The following is a 12086-nucleotide window of genomic DNA, read 5'->3' on the forward strand; positions in this document are numbered from 1 at the left end:
CAGAGAGAGGGTCTGGGCAGGGCACAGTGGGATGCCATGTAACCAGCACTGGAATACAGACGGATTAACAGCTTTTATAGAAGTGGATGAATTATGTCCAAATATATTTGTCCAAAAAATATTGTAGAATTAATTTCATGAAATAAATTAAACAAAACAGTCAAAAAAAAAAACAGCACTGAGCCCCCTGGCAGGATGCCCTGCACTTTGCTCCACCCCAGGGGCCTGCTCCTCTCCCAGATGGGGGGATTAGAACCCAGGAGTCCTGGCCATTTCCCTGGACGGGTGCCCAGCGGCTGACCCCCACTCCCCACGGCAGGGGGCGCTGCGTTTAGCACCAGCAGGCAGATGGAAGCCTAGACCACCCCGCGCACTTCTAAGCCTGCCAGCAGCCTTTGTGGCGATAAGACCCGCCCCCTCCTCACCCCCACCCAATCATCCTCCACTCTGGCCCTTGTGCATCAGAGATTGGCTACTCCGTGCGTCAGTCAGGAGAGACGCGACAGAGCGAGCCAAAGCGGCCCAATGGGAGTGCTAGGAGGGCGGGCTCGCGGAGGGTTGGCCGTGTGGGGCCCGCGGACGGGGGAGCAGCGATGGCACCGAACGTGCAGAGCCGGGAAGGCGAAGGCCGGAGCCTCCGCAGGGGCCTCCGGGCCGTGCTGCTGGGGCCGCCCGGGGCGGGCAAGGGCACCCAGGTGAGGGGCCGGGCTCGGGCCTGGAATCCCGGGCAGGGCCCTGCGTAGGGAGCGGCCAAGGTCACGGGTGGGGTCCGGCAGAACCCAGGAGTCCTGGTCCCGGCCCCCCTTCCCGGCCCCCGGGACCTGCCCCCCTCCCAGAGCGGGGAATAGAACCCAGGAGTCCTGGTCCCGCCCCCCTTCCCGGGGCCTGCCCCCCTCCCAGAGCGGGGAATAGAACCCAGGAGTCCTGGTCCCGGCCCCCTTCCCGGCCCCCGGGACCTGCTCCCCTCCCAGAGCGGGAAATAGAACCCAGGAGTCCTGGTCCCGGCCCCCCTTCCCGGCCCCCGGGACCTGCTCCCCTCCCAGAGCGGGAAATAGAACCCAGGAGTCCTGGTCCCGGCCCCCCTTCCCGGCCCCCGGGGCCTTCTCCCCTCCCAGAGCGGGGAATAGAACCCAGGAGTCCTGGTTCCGGCCCCCCTTCTCGGCCCCTGGGACCTGCTCCCCTCCCAGAGCGGGGAATAGAGCCCAGGAGTCCTGACCCTGTCCCCTTCCCGGCCCCTGTCCCCCTCCCAGAGCGGGGAATAGGACCCAGGAGTCCTGGTCCCGGCCCCCCTTCCCGGCCCCTGCTCCCCTCCTAGAGCAGGGAATAGAACCCAGGAGTCCTGGTCCCCGGACCCCTTCCCGGCCACCGGGGCCTTCTCCCTTCCCAGAGTGGGGAATAGAAACCAGGAGTCCAGGTCCCGGCCCCTGGGACCTGCTCCCCTCCCAGAGCGGGGAATAGAACCCAGGAGTCCTGGCCCCGGCCCCCCTTCCCGGCCCCTGCCCCCCTCCCAGAGCGGGGAATAGAACCCAGGAGTCCTGGCCCCCTCCCCCTTCCCGGCCCCTGCTCCCCTCCCAGAGCGGGGAATAGAACCCAGGAGTCCTGGCCCCGGCCCCCCTTCCCGGCCCCTGGGACCTGCTCCCCTCCCAGAGCGGGGAATAGAACCCAGGAGTCCTGGCCCCACCCCCTTTCCTGGCCCCTGCCCCCCTCCCAGAGCGGGGAAAAGAACCCAGGAGTCCTGGCCCCCGCCCCCCTTCCCGGCCCCTGGGACCTGCTCCCCTCCCAGAACGGGGAATAGAACCCAGGGGTCCTGGCCCCACCCCCCTTCCTGGCCCCTGGGACCTGCTCCCCTCCCAGAGCGGGGAATAGAACCCAGGAGTCCTGGCCCTGCCCCCCTTCCCGGCCCCTGCCCCCCTCCCAGAGGGGGGAATAGAACCCAGGAGTCCTGGCCCCCGCCCCCCTTCCCGGCCCCTGGGACCTGCTCCTCTCCCAGAGCGGGGAATAGAACCCAGGAGTCCTGGCCCCTGCCCCTGCTTCTCGGCCCCTGCTCCCCTCCCAGAGCGGGAAATAGAACCCAGGAGTCCTGGTCCCGCCCCCCGGCCCCTGCTCCCCTCCTAGAGCGGGGAATAGAACCCAGGAGTCCTGGTCCCGGCCCCTGCTCCCCTCCCAGAGCGGGGAATAGAACCCAGGAGTTCTGGTCCCCGCCCCCCTTCCCGGGGCCTGCTCCCTTCCGAGAGCGGAGAATAGGACCCAGGAGTCCTGGCCCCACCCCCCTTCCCGGCCCCTGGGACCTGTCCCCCTCCCAGAGCGGGGAATAGAACCCAGGAGTCCTGGCCCCTGCCCCCCTTCCCGGCCCCTGGGACCTGCCCCCCTCCCAGAGTGGGGGTAAAACCCAAGAGTCCTGGCTTCCGCCTGCCTTCCCAGCACCTGCTCCTCTCCCACAGAAGGGAATAGAACCCAGGAGTCCTGGCGCCTGGCTCCTGGGACCTGTTCCTCTCCCACAGAAGGGAATAGAACCCAGGAGTTCTGGCTCCTGGCCCCTGGGACTTGCTCCCCTCCCAGAGTAGGGAATAGAACCCAGAAGTCTTGGCTCCCGCCCCGCTTCCTGGTACCTGGGGCCTGCTCCTCTCCCAGAGCTGCTTGGGGCATGTTCTCAGACCATGTTAAAATAATTTGTCTGATTCTGACGGCAAAACTAGCTCCTTTGTACCAATGTTACCAAACCCTGTTTGGATTTTAACCCTTAACTTTTTAATATAGCTTCCATCACTGTGAGGTGAAATTACTTCCTGTGATAAAAACTTCACCTGTGGACTATCAATGGGATCTGTTCATGGAAGTTGCACCAAATTCACTTTTTATTCTGTTTTCTCCCATCATAGGCTCCTAAACTTGCTGAAACCTACTGCGTTTGCCACCTGGCAACAGGTGACATGCTGAGGGCCATGGTGGCTTCAGGATCGGAGCTGGGTAAAAGGTTGAAGGAGACTATGGATGCTGGGAAGCTGGTGGGTATAGTGAGATGGATTCTGCTAATGAAAGTTCCAATCGTCTGGGTATATTGAGAGGCCTGAAAAAAAGCATTTTAAAAAAAAAAATACAAGCCTGCGGTGATCAAGCAGCTGTCCTTCATATAGAAACCAATGACAAATCCAGACCCGAAAACTAAGAACAACTTCCAGGGCAAATGTGTGATTTCCTCTCCTCGTCCCTCTAATGCCACAGGAAAGATGTCTTGTAAAGATGCTTCTCCCTATCCTGCATAGATCTGAGTTTTCTTCCTTAAAATTCCTGTTTTCTTAGCTTTTAGCTTTACCTTTTGCTTTATCTAGTTTCACAGAACACAGAGTAAATCCTGATTAATCAGCTTCTGGCTAATAAACACTCCATTACCCCAAACTGTGGTTATGTTTTGGGGGTTGCAGGAACAGGTGTTATCACTACGGCACTCCCAAGCCTCCTGTTCACGTGATGCTCCTAAGCACTGCAGAGTGAAGATTCCAGTTATCCAAGATATCATATCTCCTGAGTCCTTCAGATAATTGGGGTTCATCTGTAATTTATAAGGTGAAAATAAGGCCTTAAGACCATTTACCCTCACAGTTACATAGGGCATTAAACTCTTCCATGTAAAAATGGCTTGGTTTGGGGTCCTAGATGACTGTACTTAGTACCTGTGGCATGTTTCGTCTATAGACTTCAAAGCATTTTGTCAAGGTGGGTAAAGCTCTTAATAGGGAAACTGAGGCAGGGAGTGAAGTAACTTGCTCAAAATAACAGTTGGAGCTGAGGTCTACTTACTCCCAGGCTGATGCTCAATCCATTGCATCATTTTGCCTCCCTTTATGCCTAACTATATACCCAGGTTCAGACCTCAAGTTTCCCCCCGTTCTTTCCTCTTCTTTCCCCACATGTTACGCTGAATCATGCTATTTGCCAATAGCAGGCTTTTGTACGCTTAAGAAAACTCCTCCCAGTAGGCTTTGCGATAGCGTAGTGAGACTGCTTATCTTCAGCCTTCATGTGGAGCTTGCATTGCATCCTTGAGCCTGCAATATCACAACTGGTTATGAAAGATAGGAGCACTATCTGGAAAGACGGGCAGTTATCTTTAATGTTTGTGGTACGGGGAACACTGAACTGCATTGGCAATGTATAGCTTCGTTTGGTGGAAGTACAGCAATTCCCAAAGCCCATTCTTGGAATGTGTTTACTTTTTTTAAATAATGTAGCTTTCTTTTAAAAACGAATGGTTGCGTCAGCCTCAGAATCATGGAAATAACCTTAAATTCCAACCAAACCACCCAGCCTCTATTGCATCATCCATTTTAGGGCTCTTGCCTCTAACGGTTCATCTATACAGCAAAGAAAAACCTGTGGCTGTCCTGTGCCAGCTGTCTCGGAACCAGGCTTTGGGGCTGTTTCATTGCTGTGTAGACTTTACCCGCTGAAGTTCGAGCTCTAGGACCTTTCCACCTTGCAGAGTCCTAGAGCCGTGGCTCTAGCCTGAGCTCTGAAGTTTATTCAGGAATGAAACAGCCTCGCAGCCCAAGCCCTGCAAGCATGAGTCAGCTGGAACTGGCCAGCCATGGGTTTCTAGTTGATGTGTAGACATACCCTAGCCTACCCGAAACCCTAGGACCAGATTCTGGTAGGCTGCAATAGCATAAATCAGGAATAACTTCGCTGAAGACAATGGAAAGTTACTTTGGATTTAAACCAATAACATTTGGCCAGTAGTCTGAATTGGTATCTTCCACAGTCAACTTCATCCCAATTTTGTGTTGAGATTGGAGTATGAGGAAGCCAAGTAAAGCCTAGATGCTGCAAGCACCTTTACGTGTTAACTTTAAGCATGTGAGTTAAAAGTCATGTGCCTAAAGTGAAACGTGCATGTAACTTTGCAGGAATGGCGCCTGTCTATCTCTACAGGGGAAACGGTGAAATTGTGCATTTCTCAGCACCTTTTTAATAAACAAAGTAAACAAAATAATCCTTAATCTTTGTTCTAGTGGTTGACTCCTGCCTATAGGGTCTGTGCAATCTGTCCCACGATCAGCGAATGCACAAGTTAAGAGTCTCATGATGCTGTTCACTGGCCCACATTGTGTGGCCAGTGAAGTAGTATTTGTGCTCATTGACCCTGTTAAATGCCTGTCTTGCTGTCTACGTGTTACATACACACACGTAGCAAAAGAGAACCCTTGCTTCCTGACTAGGGTGTGTTTGAACTTGCAGCTTTTGCATTGTATGAACAAAACTTTGCGTTCAATTATATTACACATGCCCATGATTTACATTGCTATTTTGTGTTGGTTTTGTTGCACATAGGAGCAGGTGCGGACTAAGTACACATGATCCCTGGGCTCCAATGTGTGTGTTCAGTGGCTAGCAGGTGTGAAGACAATGTTAGGTGAAGTCAGTTGAATTGCAGGGGTGTAAATAAGGGCACCCTATGGTCCATGATGCTTCAGATAGGACAGTGTTGGCCTAATCGGGTCTATTTACTGTTTTTAATGAGCTTAATGAGACTTTCTTCTAAGGTGAGTGATGAGATGGTGGTGGAACTGATTGAGAAAAACCTGCAGACTCCTCCTTGCAAAAATGGCTTCCTGCTGGATGGTTTCCCTCGCACAGTGAAGCAGGCAGAGATGGTACGTGACTTCAAATCCTCTAGCTCAGTAGCTCTTGTTACAGCTCCATTCCCACCCCCAGCCATGTCTCTAGAGGAGACTTGATTGTGTCGGAACTCTCTCTATTGCAGTGTACCTGTGTACTTAAGGGGAATGTTTTCTATTACAGCTGGATGAGCTCATGGAGAAGAGAAGCGAGAAGCTAGATTCTGTGATTGAATTCAGCATTGCTGACTCCTTACTCATCCGGAGGATCACTGGACGGTAATAATTTTCCTTCCTCCACAAATAGGCCAAGTCCTCTTTTCTTACCGTTTTCCCAATGGTTTGAGAGAACAGTGAATTTTGGTTCCTGGATAGTTTTACCACTGGGTGGACCCAGCTGTGTCAAAGCACCTCAATCCTGGCATGCTTCAGCCTTTGCTATTTCGGTCTTTGCTCCACACACATACATGGTTCTGCTGTCACACCTCAGTACTGACCTGTAGCATGCCCTGCTATTCCCATCTTGGGCCTTCCTTGAACAAAGGCTGTCTGTCTGTGCCACGGGTAGTGGTTGGTAATATGACTAAGCATCAAGGGAAAATGTGAAACGCTAATGGCTAATGCCTTATGATGTATCGTCTCTGGTGTTATCACTGCTTCATTGTATTACCCTGCAAGATGAAGTGCAACCAAACATCCTTGTCCTGGATTGGACATGACCATTTGGGTCCAGCAGAAGTTCTCCATTACATCACCTAGTCCTTTAAAATATGGATTTCCAGAAGATTCCTGCCTCACTCCTGGACAAAATAGTCCTCCTCCACCCCCCAGAACAGCTTCTTTTCTTCAGCTCCCTGGAGAGCTGCCTGATTGAATTGACTCGAGCAAATTTATTGATAGAGTGAAAAACACCTGTGCTGCTGCGGATGTTTCTCATGCTGACTGGCATTTGGTTGTCTTATCATGAGTGCAGAGGTACTTTGCTGACCTTTGTTTTCGGTTTTAGGCTGATCCACCCAGCAAGTGGCCGCTCTTACCATGAGGAGTTCAATCCCCCTAAAGAGCATATGAAGGACGATGTATGTGAGCTACTGATACATTTCTCCTGAGATCTTATTTAAATTACCTTCAGACCAATAACCAAGCTTTTACTGCCCTGTCTTCCCATATTGTCACCCATTTGACTAGAGATGAGTTTAATGGAGGGGAGGGCTCTGCTGGGCTGTAACAAGCTGCAGATTTGGCCTGTTCACTGTTGCCTTCCTTTCTCAGGTCACCGGGGAGCCCTTGATCCGCCGTTCTGACGATAACGAAGTGGCTTTGAAAACTCGGCTGAAGTCCTACCACACCCAGACCATCCCGCTGGTAGACTACTACACCAAACGAGGGATCCATACAGCCATAGATGCCTCCCAGTCCCCTGACGTGGTGTTTGCCAGCATCTTGGCAGCCTTCTCGAAAGCCACATGTAAAGACCTGGTTATGTTTGTTTAGGGCTCTGCTAGTGCAGCACACTCCTTTCTCCTGTGGGGTCAGGGAGAGGAACAGCCCATTAGAGAGCGGAAGGAGCTGGGATGACAGCTGGAGAGAGGGCTGTGCAAAGTGTCCATTAAACAAGCAGTTGCTGGTCTATTTTTCTGGCCTATGTCAGCATGCTGGTATGTTTCCATATACCTGTGTGTGAGAGAGAATATAGCCTGTAGGGGGTGCAGTGAGCTAATGTACCCGCTCTTTGCTGCTAATAACATGATTAGATCCAGTCAGGTCAAAAGTGAAAGTTCTTGGTTTCTTCTGAAGAGCCCTAGTTAATGGGAAAACCACTGCACTTTCCGCTGTTCGATCTGTTTGGCTGGGACCCAGCATGGCAGTAGCAGGAGTACTGAAGGTCATGGCTGATCTGGGAGTGGGGAGGGAGAAGCTCGCAATCCACGGGTCAGTGGCGTCTTCCATGCCTCGCCGTACGGCTGTGGAAAATAAAACGCTCTGTCTGCTTGCGGGAAGTGAGCGTTGTTTGTGTGGGAGGAGGAATGAATGCAAAATATGTGAGTGGAGAGTGTGCTGCTTAGTACCATTTCAGAGCAGACGCCTTTACCCTGTGGTACGTGTCCTATTTATTTTATACTGCATGAGCAGTGCTGTAATAACCAGCCTTGTTTTCGTGGAGGGGAATCTGGATCCCAGTGGGTTTGACTCTAAAGGGCGAAGGTGAGTGTAGGCCGTAGGAGACTCACCTTTGGAACCGGGGTGGGAACGGAAGCTGTCTCCTCATCCCCTGATCACAGGAGACGATGTGGCGAGCCCTTCTTGTCGTTTTCTCAAGGTTTCCAAAGAAGTCATTCTTCAAGAAGTATGCGATAAAAGCTTTGAGTGTCCTTGAGCCCTTCTGACCTTCCTTTCGATATCATGGAAATGCACTTGGGTTTCTCAAGCAAGTCTAAGTGCTCGTGCTGAAACCCTTGCTGCCCAATGTTGATTTTAATGTGACAGAGGTCATGCTGCCCTCACAGTAAAAACACAGCTGGTATGAAAGGAACGAACTCTGTCCTGTGTGGAAATCTCAACAGTACGTGGAAGCTTCTGGTATAAATATTTATTGGCCCAGATGAAGCTGAGTGTCCTTTAACGTTCAGTGTATTTTGCTGACTTGGTGTAATAGGCTGTGTAATCTCATTGTGTATAGGAGATGTGGAGTCTGTGCTGAGCTGCCTGAGGGACTGGCCCATTCAGTTTGGGGGTCAGCCAGGAGGCATTCTTCTCTCCTTTTGTTCATGATTTACTGTTAATCACACTCCGCTCCTGGACATCCTTTCCTGTGAAGTATAGTCGTCCCCTCCCCCTTTCAAAAATCTGTAAATAGCCCCAGAAACTGAAAGCGGTCTCGTCACTGCTGCTCTCTGAAAGCATGTGACTGTGCGGAAAGGGGTGTGGAGGGAAAACAGAAGTTTAGACTCTTGCTCTATTTGGGTCTTCCCCAACTTCCACTGCCTTGCAGTGGTATTTCCTCTTGTTTCACCACAGCATAGACTGTGGTTGTGCTGCTTGTGGGGTGCTGGGTACAGATGCTCTGAAAGCAGATGGGAGTGTAAGAAGACTGGGGATAGACAGCAATGGAAATGAGTGTCTGTTGGAGCCACTACGGTATAATTGTTTGCCTAGAATGACAGAAACGGTCCCTTGAGTGTACTTGAATCTCTTGAGAAGGGGAGCCCATGTAGCAGTAATCTAATGACAGATTCCCACTAAATCACCTGGATTTGGGAAACAGCACACCCCACTCCCATGCATGATCTGCATCTGTCCTACATGTCAGCCTCATTCTGCTGTTAACCATGATTGTTTGGTTTTTATTCCTTAAATCTGTTTGTTTTTTGTTTTTTTTTCTTTTTGTTTCCCATTTATTTCAGCTCAGTGACTCCATAGGCCAGACAAGACACCACCAAAGGCTGCATGCTCCATCACCTCACTCCATCCCTTCCCCTTGGGAGAAAGGGAGGGTTGGGAGGGATGGGGGCTCATGGCTGATCAGAGGAAAGGTGGGGAAGAAGGAGAAGGCAGAGTGATTTGTTTCTCATCAGAATCATGTTCAAGAGGAGATTGATCTTTAATTTAAAAAAAAAAAGACATTGAATGGTATGAAAACGGATTTCTGTGCCAAAGATCAGACCGCTGAGCCTTTGCCCTGTGATGAGCCTTGGACTTGGTGCTATTTCAAGCTTCCAAATGGGACTCCGGGTACTGCCGTTGCTTGGTAGCTCTGCATGGTTTCTTTTTTCCCCTAACGTCATTGTAGAATGTGTTTCTGCTCCCTAAACTTAATTCTCCTATTGTAGGACCAAAATGAATACGTGAAATGACTCCTTAGCTGTGTAATGGAGAAAAGAGCTGACTAAATTGTACTTCCCTCATTTCCTGGATATTTTGGCCTTCCTAAAACAAGGCAAAGGTGGTCTGAGGAGCTTTCTGCTCCTCTGTGATGCCATCCGGGACCTGAGCTCGAGCCCAAGCCTTCCATCTTTCTGATCTTGATAAAGCAGAACTTCCTAAAATGCTGAAGAAATACGTAGGATTTTACCCCTCTTCCACTTGACTGGAAGCGACAATGATTTCGATTTTTTGCCTCTTTTTACAAACCAAATGCTGCCTTGTCTAGTCTCTGAATCAATAAAACATACTTTACATTTTGTAGCTGTAGCTGCGTTCTCTTTTTGACCTACACCCAACACAGGCTGGCCGAGGTAATACGTACTGTAGACTACATAGACCAGAATGGAGAGGGTAGAGAGGATGACTAGGAAGTCCAGCCAGAGAACTCCGCTCTGTGCAACTAACAAACATACCCTGCCATTTTCTTTCTTAAATACATTTCAAACTCCCTACTGCGAAAGCAGTTGTTCCTAGTGCTGTCCCTGTTCTGTCTCTTCTGCTCTTGTATATGAAGAAATTAAAGGTAGATTCCTTTGAGCTTTGACCCTGTCTTGGCTGGCGCTCGTCTTCTGTGTGGTTTTCAGAGCTGACATCTCTGAGAGTTCTAATAGCTCTCTATTTCCATCAGTGGTGTGTGCCTTCATGTGGTGCTATATTCTTTCCCCACTCCCACCAAGACTACACATCAAGTTTTACTGCATTTGAGTGTAGCAGATTCTTCTGCACTGTAGTCTGTGACCATCACCTTTTCTTTGAAAACCCAAAGCAGTCAGAATACATAGCTCAGTTGTGCCGTCCAGTAGCTGGCCAGGTTTCCCTTGAGAATGGCTGTCGCAGAATGCAGACTGGGGAGTAGAAGGGTTTGTCTGAGCTGAACCTCTGTTGAGTATAAATGGATGCATTCTGTAATCCTCTTCCCAGCCCATTGACCTTGAGTGCTCTCTAGGAAGGAGATGCTTTACAAGTCTAGTAAATTGTTCCTGTTAAATGACTTTGCTCCTGCAAGCTGCTTATTCTGTGATCTTTTGAAAGTTGTGTTTGTATTTCATGTAGATAATTTATTCAGCAGCAGGGGAAGAAAATATGCCCTTTGTTTAGCACTAGGACCAGCGTGGTGTAGGACACTGAATTTTCCCTTTCATTCAATGTGGTATGAGTTGTTCTCCAATGTAGCAATCTCCCTTGCTAAGGAAAAGCTGCTCCTGGGCATCGGCTGCAGAAAGCATCAAGCTGCTTTTCCTTCTGAAGTGTGCTGTGGGCTTCAGTGGTGGCATACCTCCCCCACCTCATAGCATCTGTGACGGAGAATGCAGCAAACCTCCTTCCCTGCACAGTGTTCCAGGCTGCTGAGAACACAGTGTCCTCTGGATTGTAGCATCTAGGCTTGGGGCTGGGGAATGTCACATCCGCTGCATTCCCTGCAAAAGAGCATCTGGCTTGGAATGCAAAATGAATCCCTGCAGTGCACCAAGCACATGGAGTGAGGAACAAAGCATCTAGATACCACAGTGCATGCTGGGGGGCTGGCTATGCATAGAGACCACCTGGCCCCCACTGCAGAGCATCTGGGTGGGAGACCTGTACTGGCTAATGGTGCTTATTAAGGAGGGAGATCAGAGTCCCTACAGTACCCACTGTCCCTCGCCAAAGTCTCCTACCCTCCCCAGCTGCTTGTGTTGCAATGAAATTTAAAGCCATCCCCTTATTTTACTCCTAACATTGCTGCCTTTCTGCCCTCACGTCCCCAGCACTGCTCCTTTTGGTTGCTGCCAGGCATTGCTTAATAAGGGCTGTGAGCAATACCAAGTGCGTTGGCGGGAGGGAGAGGGGAGAGGTCCAGGGGATGGAGTTCCCCTGCCGTTGCTATGGCAACTGTTTCCAAGCGGAAACCCCAAATGCTGCAGGAACAGCACCATGAGGGGAGGCTGCCATTGGCTGGGCGGGCAGGGCTGCTGGGTGACATGGAAAGGGGGGACAGAACAAGGGAAGCTGCTGAGTGAAGCGGAGCCTAGAACAGGAGGGGGAATCTACAGTAGGTAAGAAAGAGAGAGCCCCCCTGCCCCAAAGCTCATGGGACTCCCCCATCCCCCTTTAGGGGTTCAGGGAGGGTTGTCCCAATGGAAAGATATCAAGGGTCCAGTGATGCCCTCTCCCGATCTGGGGTTTTATAAGGTTGCCTATCACCCTGGTATCTGAATCCTCTCTCCATCCCCCTGCCTAGAGTTCTCCAACTGTTCTTGGCACCAGTACTGATTTCACCTGGCTCTGGGGCTGCCAGCCACAGTACCAGGCACTGTATCCTAGGGCGTGCAGTGCCCTGGTAGCTGCTGTGACGTGGGTTACTCTGAAGCTCTGCATGGCCGTTATTGGGAGCAGCCCCTGAGCTCTGCACTAGATCAGAGCCTGAACCGCTGGGTAAGGGTGTGGGGGGTGTGATAGCACCAGTGTGGTGGGGCAGGAGGAGGGGTTGTCTGAGCACCACTTGGTTGTGCAAGTGCATGCCACTGAATGGAAAGCAGAGAAAGGCGTGGACCAGGAGGGGCTTAG

General features: G+C 51.2%; 1 protein-coding gene across 3 annotated transcripts; it reads left to right on the plus strand.

The window, feature by feature from the left end:
- Nucleotides 1–560: 560 nt before the first annotated feature.
- AK2 (adenylate kinase 2) lies at nt 561–9796 on the plus strand. 3 transcript variants are annotated; one of them, XR_007770930.1, is made up of 8 exons: nt 562–695; nt 2880–3005; nt 5541–5651; nt 5800–5894; nt 6622–6694; nt 6888–7083; nt 7413–7547; nt 9020–9796. XR_007770930.1 is itself a non-coding variant. In XM_050932658.1 (7 exons), exons 1-7 carry the CDS (start codon nt 594–596, stop codon nt 9025–9027), a joined length of 711 nt encoding a protein of 236 aa, XP_050788615.1. In that variant the 5' UTR covers nt 563–593; the 3' UTR covers nt 9028–9796. The 3 variants fall into 3 exon arrangements, 2 of the variants coding, with proteins under 2 accessions (XP_050788614.1, XP_050788615.1); XM_050932658.1 differs by lacking the exon at nt 7413–7547 and having other exon boundaries at nt 563–695; XM_050932657.1 differs by lacking the exons at nt 7413–7547; nt 9020–9796 and having other exon boundaries at nt 561–695; nt 6888–7265.
- The last annotated feature ends 2290 nt before the right edge of the window (nt 9797–12086 follow it).

Source organism: Gopherus flavomarginatus, chromosome 22 (assembly GCF_025201925.1).
Source record: "Gopherus flavomarginatus isolate rGopFla2 chromosome 22, rGopFla2.mat.asm, whole genome shotgun sequence".
Classification (NCBI taxonomy): domain Eukaryota; kingdom Metazoa; phylum Chordata; order Testudines; family Testudinidae; genus Gopherus; species Gopherus flavomarginatus.